The 17,766-nt window shown below is 57.0% G+C and overlaps 2 protein-coding genes and 1 non-coding gene across 3 annotated transcripts in view; 2 read left to right on the top strand and 1 right to left on the bottom strand.

Annotated features, from left to right (window-relative positions):
- Window positions 1-5,302, top strand: part of COQ4 (coenzyme Q4) — a 5,592-nt gene extending 290 nt beyond the window's left edge. Inside the window, exons 2-7 of the mRNA XM_017809916.1 lie at window positions 3-132; window positions 619-715; window positions 2,344-2,446; window positions 2,565-2,694; window positions 3,478-3,571; window positions 4,127-5,302. Of these exons, the coding sequence (XP_017665405.1) occupies window positions 3-132; window positions 619-715; window positions 2,344-2,446; window positions 2,565-2,694; window positions 3,478-3,571; window positions 4,127-4,289 (717 nt within the window). The 3' untranslated portion in view covers window positions 4,290-5,302. The remainder of the gene's footprint in view (window positions 1-2; window positions 133-618; window positions 716-2,343; window positions 2,447-2,564; window positions 2,695-3,477; window positions 3,572-4,126) is intronic.
- Window positions 5,303-6,789: 1,487 nt separating this feature from the next.
- Window positions 6,790-6,881, bottom strand: TRNAR-UCU. Its single transcript is given in 2 exon segments — window positions 6,790-6,825; window positions 6,845-6,881. It is a non-coding gene; the product is annotated as a tRNA-Arg (tRNA).
- Window positions 6,882-7,052: 171 nt separating this feature from the next.
- On the top strand, window positions 7,053-17,364 carry SLC27A4 (solute carrier family 27 member 4). Its single transcript, XM_017810396.1, has 13 exons — window positions 7,053-7,129; window positions 9,510-9,676; window positions 10,352-10,746; window positions 11,435-11,593; window positions 11,942-12,011; window positions 12,118-12,209; window positions 12,742-12,851; window positions 13,279-13,488; window positions 13,715-13,841; window positions 14,012-14,149; window positions 14,314-14,478; window positions 14,916-15,062; window positions 15,302-17,364. The coding sequence occupies exons 2-13, from the start codon at window positions 9,516-9,518 to the stop codon at window positions 15,457-15,459; spliced, it is 1,932 nt and encodes a 643-aa protein (XP_017665885.1). The 5' UTR covers window positions 7,053-7,129; window positions 9,510-9,515; the 3' UTR covers window positions 15,460-17,364.
- Window positions 17,365-17,766: the final 402 nt, after the last annotated feature.

Here is a 17,766-nt window from a genome sequence, read left to right as displayed (position 1 = left end):
AGGAGGAGGAGGTGGAGGAGGAGGAAGGGTGGCACCAGCTTTACCCCAGCCACATCCCCACCAGCCCGCTGCAGAAGGCGCTGCTGGCCGCCGGCTCCGCGGTCATGGCGCTCTATGACCCCTACCGACACGGTAAGCCCGGCCAGGGCAGTGCCTGCCAAACACGTCCGGCAGATCCTGCCCCGTGTCTCCTAAAAGCTTCACAGGAGTTTATTTCTCCCTCTGTTGGGTAAGACCTTTAGTTATGGGATAAGTGCAGGGCTGAGAGCTGGCCCAGGGCAGGAAGCTGTGGAAGAGAGGGGGTGAGGAACCCAAACACACCCCAGTGGCCTCCTCATGACTGTCTGTGGTGCCACTCAGCCCTGTCTCATTCCTCTATGGTCCCTCAGGTCTCATGCCTGCACCTACCTCCCATCCCCAGGAAGGGTCATGGGGGTGACATCAGGGCAGAGTAAGCCCCTGAGGCTGAAGATCTGTGGTTTGTGGGGTCCCCACTTTGCCACGGGCTTCCTGCTTGCTCCTGGTCAATGGGTCCATTGCCTTATTTCCTCACCTGCCAACCTGGAACAGCTGGGTGTTGCAAAAACTGCTCTTGGGTCACTCTGGTCTCTCTTTCAGACATGGTGGCAGTCCTTGGGGAGACCACAGGCTGCCTGGCCCTGCCCAACCTGCGAGACAAGATGAAGCACCACCCTGAAGGTTACCGCATCCTCCAGTGCGTCCCTCGCATCCCTCCCGCCCTCACCCTGTGGTTCCTGTGGGGAGGGAGACACAACACCAAGCACATTCCTTGGGCCCTGTGAGGGGAGAGCTTGAAAGCAACCCAGGCATTTAGTTAGCTCTAACCCTCCAGGCTGTTTATTTCACTTTATTTTGAACGATCCCAGGAGCCCTGTGACATGTCTAAGGGCGGACACTGCTGCCTGTCTGTTCTGCTTCACTGCTGGAACTGGCAGCTGCCAACACCAGGAGATGCAGCAGCAGGCGCAGAGGAGAAATCCATGGATGTGGATGCTAAGCAGCAATAAGAACCCACCACACCCACTGATTTCTTCCCTGTGCCTGCTGCTGCACCTCCTTGCGTTGGAGACTTCATCTGTGTTGGTCTGCCTCCTCCTTAGACACCTCCATATTTTCTTTCCCAGTGCACAGCAGCATCTCCCCAAGCTGTGAAATGAGCTTTTGTTTCCTTGTTAAGACTCGATCACTTTTGCTTCCATGTCTGCAGGGACTTGTTGAGCACAGCCAGGCTGAAGGCCAGGAGGGATTTCTCTTATTAACCAAGCTTTCACTGTGTAGCTGCTTGCCTTCTCCCTGCTCCCTGTCATGTGTCACACCTGCCTCTTGTGTGTTGTTTGGGTTGTGCCACACAGGGGCTGGGGAAAAGCTGCCTTTTGCCATATGTTTGTGCAGAGCAGCCTGATCCTGGCTCTGGATGTTGACCCGGAAAAGCATTAAGAGCACCAGGATGGGGCTGAGAGCCAGAGGAACTGCCCAGGGAGAGGGGACAGCAAAGGCACTGAGGGCTGGGGAGAGACATCCCCACCTACTCCTTGTCCTGTGATGTTGCAGGGATTTTTAGGGGTCCCATTTGTGCACACAAGTCTTTTTTTTTTTATCCCCCAAGCTTCTGAGGTCCCTTTCACACCAAATACACAAGGAAGTGTCTGCAGCCAGTGTGAAGCAGGTGCTAGTCCTGCTTATCTCTGTGGCACCTCTGCTCCAGGAGCTGAGAAGCTCCTAGATCCACTGCAGGGCTTTTATCATGGGAAGTGTTTACCCTGTCCATGGAAATAGGCTTTTGTTTACTTCCAGGGCTGTGAGGCACCTGTTTGCCAACAACGTGGAGAGGAGACCTTTCCATGTATGGCTGCCACGTGGCTGGTGGTGAAAGTCTGAGCAGGATTGAAATTAAACCTGTGTTTAGAACAAATTCCCTCCCCTCTTTAGGGCTGTTCCTTTGAAGCTCTGGCTGCTTTGCAGGGACACTAAAGAGCTCTGCTCTGCAAGGCTGGCTGTTGCTGGAGGCTGTGCCTGGCTGGCAGCACACACAGCAGCAGTGTTTCAGTGCAGAGGACACCGGTGTTTTTCCCACCAGAGCTGCTGCAGAGGCACGAGATGAAAGCCCTTTTATTGCCAAGGCTTCAGGTAGATCCCTTAAGCAATTTGTGTGCCAGCCTCAGCAACAGGAATGCAGACAGGGCTGACCCTGCAGAGAGGAATCAGGATCCGCACAAGGAAAAAGCAGAGGCATGGGATGGGGGTTTCCAAGGGCTCCTTTTCTCCAGGACCCCCAGCTGTGGGTTTCACTGAGGGTCTCAGTGACCTGTGTTTTGCTTTCAGGGAACGGCCTTGCATCCGTCTCTCCACCCTGGACATGTCCAGGCTGCGGGGGCTGCCAGATGGCTCGCTGGGCCGGGAGTACGTCCGGTTCTTGGAGGACAATGTGAGTGTGGGGTTTTGTGGTGCAGATTTCTGTGGCTGATCCCTGTGCTGGGAGCACAGGTGTGCTTTAGATGGAGATTGGAGCCACAGAGTTGAGTTGGACCTCTTTGGATTTGCAGAAGGTTTCTCCGGACACCCGGATGCCACCCAAGTTTGTTGATGATGAAGAGCTGGCCTATGTGATCCAGAGGTACCGGGAAGTCCACGACCTGATGCACACCCTCCTGGGCATGCCAACTAACATGCTGGGTGAGCAGCACGGGCTCAGGGAGCTGCACTGCCAAACACCACCGATGCTTCTCGGCTGCCTCTCCCAGGAATGGAGGCCTGTCGGACTCCTCGATCCTCAGCCCAGTTTGGTGTGTGGGGAGGTTTGCATCATCACTGTCCTTCATCACTGGCTCTGTGGTGACCAAGAGGCCATGGGATGTCACCTTTTCCCTGCTGGGAGATGCTCTGCCCAAGCCCTGGGCACAGGCAGCTGCTGGGTGGGTGGTTGCTGCCTGGCAGGGAGGGTGGCACAGAGGGAGGGATGTTTCGCAAGCTCTGTGTGAAGGCAGAAGGGGGCTCCTCGTTGCTCCTTCTCTGCACGTCTCCGTGTCCTTTGCCCTCGTTTTGTGTCTGACTCAACAGCAAGTCACAAGTGGAGTCTTAATGGTTCTTGTGGGAACTGGTGTGACAGGTCTCCTACACAGGCTTTGGCTGAGCCCCAGAAGCTTTTGTAAAAGGCCTGTCCTGTGCTGGGAGACCAAGAGAGCCACACAGACAATCAGGCAATGGCACTGCTAAAGATCTGCAGGGAGTTGGCCTGCCTGTTCCCCAAGCTCACAGGGTGCTGTTCCTTTAGGGTGGGTGGTTTGTGACAAGGCTCATCCTGGCACAGAATGAGGCCACGACCAGCCTTGGGAAGCATTCCCGAGTAGCCATCCTCAGGAAAGGCAGATGTGCAGCCTGCATTGAAGGCCCTCAGGGCCCTGTCCGGCCCTTGACCCAGGTGTTCTGCCTGCTCATGGCCTCCCTGCTCCCTCCCAGGTGAGGTTGTGGTGAAGTGGTTCGAAGCCGTCCAGACAGGGCTGCCCATGTGTGTCCTGGGAGCAGCGTTCGGCCCCGTCCGTCTCAGCGCACGGTAGGCGCCCGTCTCTGCCCTGGGGATGTGCCAGCTTGGGTGGTGCTTCCCCATGTCCTCTGGGGATGAAGAGGGGACACTGCTGGTTTGCAAGGGGGAGTCAGTCCGGGATCCCTCTTCCCCAGGGAAGCAGTGACAGCGGGAGGTACGGCTTTGCCTGGTTGCTATAGCAGAACCTGATGCCTAATCTGCATTCAACACCAACCCCCTGTGCCAGGCAGGAGCAATTTCCAGGCCTTGGCATGTGTTGAGGGCCAGCAGGACCCTCACCACACTGACAGCTGTCCCTTGCCCCTGCACATCTGTTTTGGTGGCCCAGCAGTTGCAGAACCTGAGTTCTGGTCTTGGGTTTGGTGCTGACTGTAACCATCCTGGCACACCATCCTCTTCTGTGCCTCAGTTTTCCCTTTGAGTTAAGCAGAGGGGATGCTAGAAAGATAGAGGGATACATGAGACACATGGTTTTGGTACCTGCCTGCAATGGGAACTTGGAGAAGGAAATCAAAACCAAAGTACGGATATCCAAACTGCCACCACCTGTATTGTTTGTTCCAGAAAGCTGCAGGTCCTGGCCACTGAGCTGGTGCCCTGGGCCATCCGGAGTGGGCTCAACGCCAGCTGTATCCTGAATGTCTACTACGAGCAGCGCTGGGAGCAGCCAGTGGAGTCCCTGCGGGAGGAGATTGGCATCTTCCCTCCCCCGGCCGTTCGAATGTGAGAGTTTAGGGAGGGCACAGGGGATCCCCGTTGTCAGACAACAGCCATTCCCTGCCCTGCTCCATATCCTCCTGCCTGGGAGTGCAGCGTGGCTCCATGGACCTGAGGGCTGAGTTTTCTTCTGCCAAGAGCTGGCACCATCCTGTTGGTAGAGGCCAAATGGCACCTCCTTTTGATGGTGCCAAAAACTGGACTTCTTTTGCTGTTTGTGATTTTGGTTCAGGGATGTCAAGCCCTGATGTGCCTTTGCCAGCTGGGTCTGGCTGCTCAGGTCCCCTGGCAGCAGCATTCCAGTACTGATGCTCCCAAATGCTGGGATGGAGAGGGAGCACACTGCAGCAAACTGGTGCCTTGGCCTTCTGCAGCTCTGGGCCTGTGCAGGTAAATCCTTCCTCCCACCTTCCCCAGGAAGATCAAGGCTTAAAATCTTGGAGTTGTCCTGGACTGGAGCTAAACCAGTGATTTCCAAAGTAGCACAGGGGCAGGTTGGGTGTGTACAGTGGTGACATCTCATCTTGTACTGGTGCCTACCTGGTCTCCTGTTGGGTCATTTGGGATGTTCTTCACTCATGCCTTGGAGACCAGGCAGTGTGTGATTGTGTGCCCATGGGGCCAGGCAGGGAAATACTTTTGGATATTATCCCTGCTGGATTGGCTGTTTGAGAGCCAGTCCCAGTCTGCTGTGTCTCTCTGTAGTCCCTTCCAATCAAAAATTATGAAATCCACATGATTGTGCTGGGTTTTCAATAGGAATCATCCCCTCCTTGGGCAACAGTATGACACAATTAGGAATAAGGAGTTGGCTCCGGAGAGCTCAGAAATGGCAGCTGCTTGTGCTGTGTCTGGGAGCTGATTGCTGTCTGGGTTAATTAACAGGGCTCCAGACTGCCAGCAGCCAGGGAGCAAAGTTGCTGGATGTGAGGGCAGAGAACCACCAGGCCAGGGGCTCTTTGTGTGTGTGTGTTTGCTGTTGAAATTCCTTCTTGCTTAATAAAATCCATGGTGGAGCCTGTGGTTCGTTACCCCTCTCCTGTCCCTTCTCTCCTCCTGAGGGGGAGATCTGATGTGAAAGCTCACCTTTTTTTTGGCTCCAGCAGGTTCTGCTGTTCTCTGTGGTGGTAGATGATGTCAGGGCACATGCATGGCCACATATCCCTGGGGATCAGGGCACAAAATGGACTGTGGAACTGCGTCTTTCCAGCTGGGATTTGGGGATGCTGGGCTGTTAATTGGCTCTTCATGATGATCGTTACAGAAGGTCCCAGACAGGGGAGGATTGGGGTACAGAGCAGGAGGAGGCTGAGGGCTTCCTAAAGTGATCCTGGTTCCTTAGGGGGGAAGGGGTTTCTCTTTTGGTGGCAAATGGGAGACATGGGATTGCCCTGCTGTCAGCTTCACTGGCCCTGTCCCAGTCTTGTGTGGGATGCTGGAGCAGAGGGGCAGGAGCAGGGGCTGACAGGGTCACCAGGAGTCAGAGTTGCTCCATACCAGGAGACTGAGGAGGGGGAAAACTCTTGGTTTTCTACGTTTAAGAGCACACCTGGGAACAGAGGGACTGGCTTCCTTCCTATACCCCCAGACTCCCTGTTTTTAACTTCTCCCTCTATCATCCCACCAGCCAGACTTTGGGATTTTGTCTAAAGCCTCCCTTTGGTCCCCAGAGTTATTTCAAGCAGATGCTAAAGAACAGAATATAAATACAATCTTCAGCTGCTGGCAAAATGCACAGCGTGGGGGTTGTCCTAGTGCAGTGGTCGAGATGAAAGAAACATTTGCCTCTAAAATGACCCAGAAATGTGCTTTTCTGCATTGGGAACGTGTCAGAGCCTTGAGGTGGATAAACCGAAGGGCAGCAAAGCTTTGCTTCCAGAAGCTGTGAGCAGCAGTCAAGGAAACCGTGGGAAGTGATGGCCGCGAGAGAGGGTTTTGCTGCATTTTGGGTTATTTAGAGCGGCCGTGCAGCGCTCAGGCTGCCAGTGATGGTGGTGCCGCCTTCGCGCAGCCACGTGTGGCTCGGTGGGCTGGTGCCAGCGCTACAGAAATGGCTCGTCATGTAATTTTAAACGGCATCTGCTGAGCCCGGATCATGTAACGGCCTCCGCGGCTCCTGATCCCGCAGCCGCCTCTTGTGGAGCCTGCGGGAAGGAAGGCGGCGGGGAGGGGGGGCGGTGGTGTGATTTTGGGAGGGCAGACACCAGCCACGTGAAAATGCTTTTTTTGGAGGGGACATCTTCGCTGTGGGCAAGTGGCAGCTCCACCATGGCTGTGCGGTGACGCGATAAGAATAACTCCTGAAAAGCTGGGAGCGACGCCTGGTTATTGGTCCCTTGGCAAGGCTGCGCCCTCCGGCTCCGGTGCCAAAACGGAGCTCCCCATCCATGGTGTCCCCAGGGCGGGCGGACCCTGCGCGGCGGCAGCGCCCGGGGGCATTCGCGGGGTCCCCCCGGCGCGTTCCAGCCGCGGAGCCCCGGGAGCGATCACCGCGCCCCGGCGGCAAAATGCGACTCTGGTGGGACTCGAACCCACAACCTTTGAATGACTCCCGTCACACAGCGCTAGAAGTCCAATGCGCTATCCATTGCGCCACAGAGCCCTTGCTCAGCCGCGCCGCCCTCACCGCCTCTTCCCGCCGGCGCCGCGCCCGCCCCGCCCGCCCCACCGCTCCTCGGGACCGCGCCCGTCTCCGCGGGGCCGGGCCGGTGCACCGGGCGGGACTACAGCTCCCGGCGGCCCGCGCTGCCTCCCGCCCCGCCCCGCCCCGCCCTGTGCCGCAGCGCCGGGCGGGCCCCGCTCCTGCTCCCGGCGCAGGTGGCCGGGCCGCAGCGGACGCCCCGGAGCCCGGTAAGAGCGCGGCACCGTCTCCCCCCCTCCTGCTTCGTCAGCTCCTGGCGCTGCCTCCCCGCGGGCGGCCCACGGGCTTCTCATCGGGCGCCGCGGCCCTGCGGGCGGTTCCGGGGTCGCTCAGCCCCCGCTGTCTCCGTGTGAGGTACCGGGGCTCCTCGTGGGGCACCGCGGGCGGCACCGGGGCCCCTCAGCCCCGCAGTATCCCCGAGGGCGCGCTGCGGGTCCCCGCCCGCCGAGAGCGGCTCTGCCCGCGCGGTTCCGGGGCCTGGCCGGGTTGGGGTGGAGGGGCCCGGCTGCATCGTGGGGCGAGGCCCTCCCAGCTCTGCTGCCCGGGGGATCGGGCTGGGGCAGCGCTGCTCGCCCTCCGTGCTGGGGACCCTGCCCAGGGCAGGTGTGGGGACACGGACTCTGCCCAGGGCAGGTGTGGGGACAGGTGCCTCCCCAGGTGCCATTAGCGCTAAGGCTTCTCAGAGCCTGGTTGTCTGCTTTTGGTCCCCCCCTGTGACCCACTCCCCGGGCCCTCCTCGGTGTCAGTGCCCCCGGGGTGGATCCCCGCGGTTTGCCTCGGTGCTTGCTGGCTGTGAGCTACAGGCAGGTCTTGGTTTTCTCTGTGCTGATGCAGCTGGACAAGACCTGAATCCGTAACACAGGGCTGGAGGTCTCTGGCAGCGACATACCGGGTATCTCTTGGTAATCTATCTCTGCAGGAGGCACCGGGATGCCGGTGCAAGGTGGAGATGTGAGCGGAGGATAACAGGGGCCTGCCTGGGCCTGTCTTGCTTTCAAGCGGGAGATTAAGCACCTTGCTGCCCACACAGAGTGTGGCTCCCTCGCTGCTGGCTCTCCACATCTGTCTGTCTGTCTGATGAGAGCCTGTAAGGAAGACCCCAGGTCCTGGCTGAGCCACAGTAGTTTGATGGGGATCTAGAAGTTGCCCTGTGTAAGTGCAGAAAGAGGCTACCAGGTGAAAACACAGAGAGTCCTGCCCTGCTAAAAGGCCAAGGGACTGTGTTGTGGGACATCAGGCCAGGGAGGTATTTGGCAGAGAGAAAGGCCACTGGCACAAGGGGGGATGTCAGGCCAGGGGCTGCAGGTGGGAGGATGTCCCCAGGTCCCCACCTGTGAGCAGCATCTTGTGCTTCGGTGCATCCCAGCCTGCTGCTGGTGACATGGCTGGGGGGGGGGACAGCTGGTGTGACATGCCAGGACACAATGACCACGTGGCACTGCCTTGGCTTCCCCGATGCCACCATCTGGTACCAAATCCACAGAGGCTTCCCAGATCTGGGGGCACTGCACGGAGCAGAGGGAAAGCCACAAGTGTTGCTCCCGGTGCCACCAGCTGTGGTAGATCTCACTCAGGGCTTCCAGCTTCAGAGCAGTGAATCCACCTTCAAGAGGGAAATGGAAATGACGTCAGTGTTTCCTTCCTCTTCGTCCATGTCAGGAAGGGGCAGTTTTACTAGGAGCCCTTGAGCTGTGAGCATCATGTTGCTGTCACTTTCCTCCTCCCAGTGCTGTCCCCTGAAAAGAGGCTTTGCTAGATCACAGTCTCCTGTGAGTCTCAGAGCCCCATCTGGGGTGTGTTTGGGATGAGGACAGAGGTGCTGCTTTTGGGGACAAGTACCAGAGACTGAGTGAGTCACTGTCCCCAGGGCATGGGGCAGGGGTCTGGGCACTCCTGGCAGCAGTGGCAGCCCTTGTTCTGCCCACTCCAGCCTGGCCTCATCCCTGACGTGCTCTGGCAGTGTCTCCAGCAGAGCCAGGCCAGGAAACTGCCCGCCAACATGAGGGTTTACAAACACAAGCAGAGTTCAAAGGGCTGAGTTTCCTGTCCCTGATCTTGTCTGAGCTGTGTTGGGGAGCGTGTGAAGCTGTGCTCTCCCAACAGCCATGCTGGCTGTGCAGGAGAGCTCATGCTGGGGCCTGGGAGGCTCTGGGGTTTGGGGACAGAGGGATCTCTGAGATAGAGAGGAATTTGGAGCTGGGCTTTGCCAGGCTGAAAGTGAGGGGCTGAGACAGCCCGGCTTGGCATCCATGGAAGTGACTTTATCCTGCACCTCATGCTGCTAGGGTATGGCCATACTCCTGGCTGATGTGCAGGATTTGGCTCCCCAGGTGGGAACGACCAGGTTCTCAGTTAACACCAAGCGGTGCCATGCTGGTGACTCAACTGGAGGCAATTTCAGAGGTCAGATAAAGTTACATCTGTGAGAGCTCTGGGCTGCTGGGTTGCATCCTCACTGCCAGGAGGAGTGATGACTCAGGGACCTCATCCAGGAAATTGGGGGCTGCTCAGGCATCCCCCACCCACGGGTTTGTTATCCTCAAGTCCAGCGTGCGTGGGTTGATGGCCGTGGTTTCTCTCTGCCCGCAGGCCACGATGCTGCGTTTGGCTGCTTTTGCAGCGGTGCTGCTGTTCCTCAGGGTCACTTTGGAACTGTCCTGGGCCCAGGCCATCCCCGCTCTCTTCATCTTCTACCTTGGATCCGGCGGATGGGAATTCTTCCTCATATTCCTCAAGACATTACGAAGGGACGTCACGTAGGTGTCCTGGCTTGGATGGCCCAACCACCCACCCTTCCCCTGGCCCTCTGCTGTGCCATGGTGTGTGTGAGCACAGCCCCCAGCTCCTTGCACAGCCTTGGGTTTCTGCTGGCACCTGGCCCGGCTGGAAGGAGATCTCCCTCTGCTGTGCCCCGGCGGCTCCCGGCTCCAAACTCTTGGGCAAAGTTTTCACAGGAAGGATAGATTTCAGCTGAGCTCAAAGTCTAGTGACTGCCCTTGTACTTCACCCTGTCCCCGAAGCTGCTGGTGTGTCACCAGGTCCCTGTGCAGGGTTCATTCTGATCTGGTACCAGGCTGTGCCAGCTCCTGGCAAGGATTTGTGGGGAGGGAGCAGTGGCACCTCTTGGAGAGCAGCTGAGGCTCAAAGATGCCCTTTTGATCAGGGACATCCCTGTCTGCAGCCTTGCAAAACACATCTCTCCCTGGCCTCCATCGGTCCCTGGCTATGAGCATCTTTGCAGATGAGCTCTGCCTATGTCCACACTGCTCAGGGGAACACGCATAGCTGCTGCTGACCTAGAGTAGGGCTTGGAGTAGTGCTGGGCTGTTGCAGCTCCTAAGAGGGTCCTCATGCTGTGCTGGCTTTGTTGGAGAAAGTGGTTTTGCAGGGGTCACTGAGCAGCTGCCCTCTTGCTCCCCTTCCTTTGGCAGCACGGGGCTGGTCCTGTTGCGGGTGAAGTGGCAGGTATGGAGGCACGTGAGGGAGAAGAACACAATTGCCAAGATCTTCCAGAAGACCGCGAGGAAGTATCCAGAGAAGACAGCACTGATCTTCCAAGGCACGGGTGAGAGCTGGACCTTCCGGCAGCTGGACGAGTACTCCAGCCAGGTGGCCAATTTCTTCTACGGCCAAGGCTTCCGCTCCGGTGACGTGGTGGCCCTTTTCATGGAGTCCCGCAATCAGTACGTGGGGCTGTGGCTCGGCTTGGCCAAGATCGGGGTGGAGACGGCCCTCGTGAACTCCCACCTGCGCATGGAGGCCTTGCTGCACTGCATCACCATCTCCAACTCCAAGGCTGTGGTTTTTGGGGTGGAGATGATGGAAGGTGAGGGGCTGGCAGATGTTTTGGGGGTGCTTTGGACTGGAGGGAGGTGTGTCTAGTCTATGGGTTCAGTGTTCCTTCCCTGCCCACCACAGAGTAGAGATCTGGAAGGGAGTGGGCATTTGAATCATCCAGGAATTAGATCTGGTTTTGGGGGTTTTTTTCTTGTTGGTTCCTTTGGACACTGGGCAGGATGTGGAGTGCGTGCTGTCTGCCTCCCAGGCAGGCCAGCCTGGGTGTGAGGATCCTTCCTTGTGCCTCTCAGGTCCATCCCTGACACAGAGCCCTGGGCTGGGCTAGGCCTGCCCTGCCGCACAGGAGGAGCCTCTCCTTGCTCTCCATGGCTGTTACCACATCCCTGCAGCACCTTGGCTCCAGCTCCTTGTGTGTTTCAGCCCACACCTCTCATGTTGATGGTGTCAACAGACCTCTTGGCACCAAAGAGATTTTGGATGGGGAAAGGTGGAGAACAGGATCTTCTGGTCCCTGAAGAGGCCTGGGCTGTGGCCCCAGCACCTCTTAATGATGGGAACATCTGCCTGGGATGGCTGGGAGCCCTTTGGGGACTCTGCCAAGCACAGCGGGGGTACTGCTGCCTGGGGCTGTGTCTCACTGAGGCTGCAAGGGCAGGGGGTCTCTGTGCTATAACCACCCAGCAGTCTTTCTCCAGCTCCCCTCTTTACTTTCTTAGCAATGCAGGAAGTGCAGCCCTCCCTGGACAAATCCATCCATCTCTTCTGGTCTGGGGAAGGAAGTCCTGAATCCATGCTTCCTGGTGTGAAACACCTGGACCCCCTTCTGCAGATGGCCCAGCGACACCAACCACCCACCCCTGACAAGGGCTTTCTTGGTACGTGGTCAGCTCTTGGGGGCCAATCTCACAATGGTGTTTTTGTGGATCAGCCAGTTACAGCCCTGGCAGGATCGTCTGCTTAGTATGCCAATGGCATGGGGTGTTTGGGATGGGTCTTACTCCAGTGTCCGAAGCCCAATCCTGTGTGGAGCACAATCCTGTCGTGCCTTCCCTGTGTCCAACAGACCCGATCTGCCTGGGGTGATCTCAGCATGTTGGTGCTGTCACATAAGGGTTTTGGCTCCACTGACAGGAGCAGAGTGTATAAATTTTGCTCGTCCCTCTCTCCTGGTTCAGCCAGCTCCCAGATTGGGAATGTGACTCTGTTTCCTCATTCCTCTCCAGATAAACTCTTCTACATCTACACTTCTGGCACAACGGGGCTGCCCAAGGCTGCCATCGTGGTGAACTGCCGGTAAGGCTGTGGGCAGGGGCTCAGGGGAGGACAGGGCTGAGCTCTGCCCTGTCCTAGCACAGCACCTCCAGCCCTGCTCCTGACCTGCCTCTTCACCCTCCCCCAGGTACTTCCGCATGTCCAGCTTAGTTTTTTATGGTTTTCGGATGAGGTCTGACGATGTGATGTACGACTGCCTCCCGCTCTACCACGCTGCAGGTAATGTGTGCCATACAGAGCCTGGCATCCTGGGACTGTCTCTTCCTTAAGCCAAGCCCAGGGCTCAGGCTGGTGTGGCAGCAGTCTCCATGTTGAGGAGGAGCTGCCTGCTGCTCACAGTGCGTGACTGAGGCTTTCTGCTTTTTCCCTGGGAGCGAAGAATCGATCTGGCTGACCTTTGGAGTGGGGATTGTGTGGGGTGGGCATTATCCCAGCTCCTGTCCTGGCTTTGGAATAGCTGTTCCTTATTACTGTTCCCTCTAGAAAGCCAGAGGGGAGAGTCAAAGGGAAGGGGAAGTGGTGCCTGCCTGGCTGGCTGAGACGTGCTGGGATGTTTAGGTGCAAAGTGCTGCCCCACATCTCGCTGCTGTGTGTCTCCTCCCCGGTGCCAATGATGCTGAGGGATTTGGCTGGGTGAACCCCAGTGCTGTGAGACAGCCATGGCCTCTGCCTTGCCCTGCCAGGCCTCTCCTCAGGTGGCTGGATTGGAGGTGTGTGCGGACTGAGGGCTTTCCTGACTGCCTCTTCACAGGGAACATCGTGGGGATTGGACAGTGCCTCCTGCAGGGAATGACGATTGTCATCCGCAAGAAGTTCTCGGCCTCGCACTTCTGGGAGGACTGCGTGAAATACAACTGCACGGTGAGGCTGTGAGGCAAGAGGCCAGCCAGGAGTGGGGAGCAGAGCCTGGGGATCTGTGCTGTGCTGGGGAGAACCCAGCTGCTGGAAGAGGGAGAGGTCTGGACCAGTTCTGCCTGTCCTTCCCGAATCACCTTTCAAGGTGATAGGGCTGTGTCCTTCCCACCTGGACTGGTAACTCCATGTGTCTAAGCCCTTCCCATGCTCCAGCGTTAGCCAGGAGATATCTGATGGGTTTCACAGCCTGGAGGGGTGGGTTAACCCGGGAAGGACAGGCACTGGATGAGCTCACAGGACTCCTGGGTTTTGCTGTGGCCTCTTTAGGGGACTTTGGGCATGTTGTGACATTCCTACCCGCCCCGAAGAAACCCCAGCCAACCTGGGGCCTGGCAGAGGGGTCTTATGAGTCTTTCCTCTCCATTACTCCCAGATTGTGCAGTACATCGGGGAGATCTGCCGCTACCTGCTGAACCAGCCGTACCAGGACGCGGAGCGGCAGCACCGGGTGCGGATGGCGGTGGGCAACGGGCTGCGAGCCTCCATCTGGAGGGAGTTCATGGCCCGCTTCGGCATCGCCCAGGTGGCCGAGTTCTATGGGGCCACCGAGTGCAACTGCAGCCTGGGAAACTTCGATGGCAACGTAAGGCCCCTCCCTCGTGTCCTAAAGGGTGACAGCTGGCCTGGGCAGCATTGGAAACCCAGGTGGGCTGTTTGCTCCAAGAGGCTTGGCATGGGTTGCCATCCACCCAGAAGGGTTTTGGTTGTTGTGTGATGCCAGCTCTGTGGTATCCTAGGTGTGTGTGGGCAGTGGGCTTGGGCGGGACAATGTCCCTGCCACCCATAGCTCTGAGCTCTTTCTGTTCTAGGTTGGGTCATGTGGCTTCAACAGCAGGATCCTGCCAGGTGTGTACCCCATCGGCTTGGTGAAGGTGGACGAAGACACCATGGAGCTGATCCGGGGGCCGGATGGTGTCTGCATCAGCTGTAAACCAGGTGAGGGCACCCACAGGGATAAATCTCCTCAGCCCCCTGTGAGTCTTTAACAAACACTTCAAGATAATTTCCTTGGGTTTGAGTATCTGCCCAGTTAAATCCCATTAGACACCCTTTTTGCTTGGATGTGGGTGGTTGCTTCTTCTCTTCATCCCCTCTTCTCCCCACAGGGGAGCCGGGGCAGCTGGTGGGTCGCATTGTCAGGAGCAATCCCCTGCAGCACTTTGATGGCTACCTGAATCAGTCAGCCACCAACAAGAAAATCGCCAGGGACGTGTTTACAAAAGGGGACGCTGCCTATCTCACAGGTGAGGCAAGCAAGGCCCCTCTGTCCACTGGGAGTGGAGGAGAAGGGCACCTAGGTGTGGGTGGGGACTGTCCTAGGCTAGTGACACTGCCCTGAGATGCTCTATCATTGCTCCTAGTCCCTCTAACACCTCATTTTATTTGCTTATCCCTCGCTTTCTTGTAGGGGATGTGCTGGTGATGGATAAATATGGCTACATGTACTTCCGTGACCGCACCGGGGACACGTTCCGCTGGAAAGGGGAGAACGTCTCCACCACAGAGGTGGAGGGAACGCTGAGCCGCATCCTCAACCTGACGGACGTGGTGGTTTATGGGGTGGAGGTCCCAGGTAGCTGAGAGGGAAGAGGACAATCAGGGGAGGCAGGCAAGCCTCCAGCACTTGAATGTGAGCGTGTCCTGCATGTCCAGATGGACGTGTCCCTTTGCAAGAGGGTGGGCCAAGGCTCCCTGTGGGCAAGCTGGGAAGAGGCCACAGGGGACGGGCCTAGTGGGATCCAGAGGGTTCCCTCCCTCTCTCAAGCTTTGGTCTGATTCTGACTGGTTTGGAAGGACCCGGTGTCCCTTCTGGACAGGCTCCTCTGGGAGGAGGTGACCGTGACCGCAGGGTGTCGCTGGTAGCCTTTGCCACAGGGTGGTGACACAACTGGACGTGCCAGCGCTTCGGACAAAGCAGAGTCTGTGCCAGAGGCCTTGCTGGTGTGGGGCAGAGGGAGATAACGCTATGGGGATGGTGTGTCTGAGTGCTCTCCCTTCTCTGCCTTTTAGGGATTGAAGGGAAGGCAGGAATGGCAGCCATTGCTGACCCAGAGAACTCCTGTGACCTGGAAGACTTTTCCAGCAAGCTGAAAAAGGCGCTGCCACTGTACGCACGTCCCGTCTTCCTGCGGTTCCTGCACGAAGTCTCCAAGACAAGTGAGCCATGGCATGCACACTCCATGGACAAGGAGCTGGGAGAGCCTGGGAGGGGGAAGCTGGGTACAGAGATCAACCTGTAGGGTGGGGATGGAGCCCCTCTGCCCCACAGAGCCCCTGTTCCTCGGGTGGTTTCAAGGCATGGGATGCAAGGCTGGGTCTGGGGCAGCACAGGTGCGGTGGGGATGGAAGTGTGTGTGGCCAGTGACCCCTTATTCCTTCTTCTCTCCCCGTTCCAGGCACTTACAAGTTCCAGAAGACGGAGCTGCGGAAGCAGGGCTTTGACCCTGCGGTGGTGAAGGACAAGTTGTATTTTCTGGACTCCAGGCAAGGCCGATACCTGCCACTGGACCAGGCAGCGTTTGGCAGGATCCAGTCAGGAGACCAGAAGCTGTAACCGGTGGGGCTCAAGCAAGGCACCTACCAAATCCTGCTGGGGAGAGGGGGCAGGGCAGGCACCGGGGAAGGAAAGGTTCACAGAGCGATACAAAGGCACTCTAGAGATTTTATTTGATGAGTTTTACAGATCCGGGTTTGGGGGGAACACAGAGGGGACCGAGGGGAGGGGGATGGTCACATACCAAAGCATTGACTCATTATGGCTTTATTTTCTACTTGGTACAGCGGTGGTGGTCCTGTGCCATGGGAGGGGCAGGGCCCTGGCCAGTTGAGGAGGGGTGGGGTGCCCCTGCCATTCCACTTTGCTTTTCCTGTCTTTTCCCTCTTTTTTCCTGCGTGCAGCAACCCTTCCTTGTGAAGGCCATGAAGGGACCAGTGCAGGGCTCTTCCCCACTCCTCCACCAAGCAGCCAGCTCCTCCTTGGCACAGGGACCCCACTGGCAGAGGGAAGCTGGGTGCCAGGCGCAGCCCCTGCCCTCTGCATGGCCCTGCTGGTGTCGTGTGTCTGCTGTGAAGCAGGGGAGCAGGGTAGTGTTGGGCTCAGGAGGGGGACAGGAATGTGTTTCTGCCATGCCTTTCTCTCTCCTGGGGATGACATTTTTCACAATCACACGCACATTATATTATATTATATATATATATTATACACGCTGACTTTTTTTTTTCAATCTTAATTTATTGTCTATACTTTTGAATGTGTCCCGGGTTTGTGCAGTAGGTGGAGGGATAGCCCAGACCTGTCCTCTCTTGGATAGACCTTCTCTCTCACAGGGAGATGGGAAGCTCATCTGGGACTGATTCTCCTCTTCCAGCGTGGGTGCAGCTGTATATGTCCTTGTGGCCTTGCTCCATGGTGGAGGACATGAGCAAATCCCACTATCTTGTGGACACTTCTCTGGGTCTTTTACTTCCATCTTTCGTGGATGCAGCCTTGTTTTGTGGACCTTCTTCTTGGCAAAAAGCAAGTGGGAGAGTGGGAAGAAGGGCCTGGTTTGCCTTTGCTTAGACATGCTCAGCACCACGGAGCAGCTCTCAGGGCTTTCCTGCCATGATGTCAGTGCCCTGGACGTGGGAGGCAACTTGCCTGGGGAGAGAATGTCCTCTGGAGGGTGGCCTCTGTGAGAGCCTGACTTCATGTGCTCTGCATCCCTTCCCAAAAGAGCCCTCCCTGTCTCCAGCACCGGAGCCAGGCCCTGAAGTGAAATGTCCATGTGAAAGACCTGACTTGTGCTATGTGAATTCCCCGTGTTGTGTCTGACATGAAACAGCCTCAGCAGCAATGTCTGATTCCAGTCCTCAGAGACCATGCAGAAATGTCTCTTCCAGAGAAAACTCTGGGTTGGGGTTTCTTCTTCTTTATTTTTTTTTTTATAATTTGTTTTTATGCTTTTAGCAGGGTTACTCCTTAAAACAACGTCTGTCTTTTGTGAGGGCAAGGTGTGTCTGCTCTTCTAGCTGTGCTTCCACACCAACGTTCCTGCCTGCCCCAGTCTGTCCTGGTCTCACAATTAAACACAAGTATGGGCTATGCTGGAGTTTCCTACCTCTTCCTTGTGCAATCCTGCTCTGTGGGGGGAGACAAGTGACTGTGCCAGTTTGGGAACTGGGAACTGCCACTCCAGAGCACCGGAGGACTTTGGCTCATCTCAGAGCAGGGGGAACAAGCCCCTTGGTGCTGTGTTTAATGACTGTGTGAAAACAACCTGTTGATCAGACTCTCCCCAGTCCCCTCCACTACCTCCCTGCTCCCCCTTTCTCCTGGTCCTGCTCTCAGCATTGCCATCCCAGTTTGTCCTGGCCCAGTTCTCCCTGGCACATCTGGCTTGTCCACCCCTCTCCTGTTCCCTCTTTCTTCTTTGTGCAGCTTCTCTCCGTGTTTGGCCACACTAAACCTCCCAGCTCATTTCTTGTAGACAAGTTTTTTGGTACCCATTCCCCGTCCCTTGCTTCTAGAACCATCCATTAGACCCTTTGCCTTCAAAGCTTCTTCTTGGTACATGGGTGCCAAGAGAAATGTCCTCCATGAGCCCGAGTGAAGTGTGTTGCCTGGTGAAACACACTATGGGAAAAGTGCTGGAAATTTGCATCCATTATATACCAGATGCACTTCTGGACATGTTCAAATTGGTGGCTTCTCCACCATCTCTAAGGTAAAAGCTTTTAGTCTCAGTTCTCTGAACACAGTGACTTGCCAGTCTCTGTCCCAAAGCAGTGGGAGAACTCAGTGGAAAACCGGCCTCACCCCCACAGCCCTGAAGAGCTCTCAAACCAGGTGGCTTTTCTTGGGGGGGGTCATAGGTAGGGG

This window comes from Lepidothrix coronata, unplaced genomic scaffold (assembly GCF_001604755.1).
Source record: "Lepidothrix coronata isolate B3197 unplaced genomic scaffold, Lepidothrix_coronata-1.0 Scaffold28, whole genome shotgun sequence".
Classification (NCBI taxonomy): Eukaryota; Metazoa; Chordata; class Aves; order Passeriformes; family Pipridae; genus Lepidothrix; species Lepidothrix coronata.
This window is presented reverse-complemented; position numbering and strand designations above follow the sequence as displayed.

Excerpts from the sequence above, each read along its gene's own strand:
- SLC27A4 (XM_017810396.1), top strand. The coding sequence starts at position 9,516 with ATGCTGCGTTTGGCTGCTTTTGCAGCGGTGCTGCTGTTCCTCAGGGTC. Across the intron at positions 14,479-14,915 it reads TTATGGGGTGGAGGTCCCAG|GGATTGAAGGGAAGGCAGGA; the intron begins GTAGCTGAGAGG and ends TCTGCCTTTTAG. Across the intron at positions 15,063-15,301 it reads GCACGAAGTCTCCAAGACAA|GCACTTACAAGTTCCAGAAG; the intron begins GTGAGCCATGGC and ends TCCCCGTTCCAG.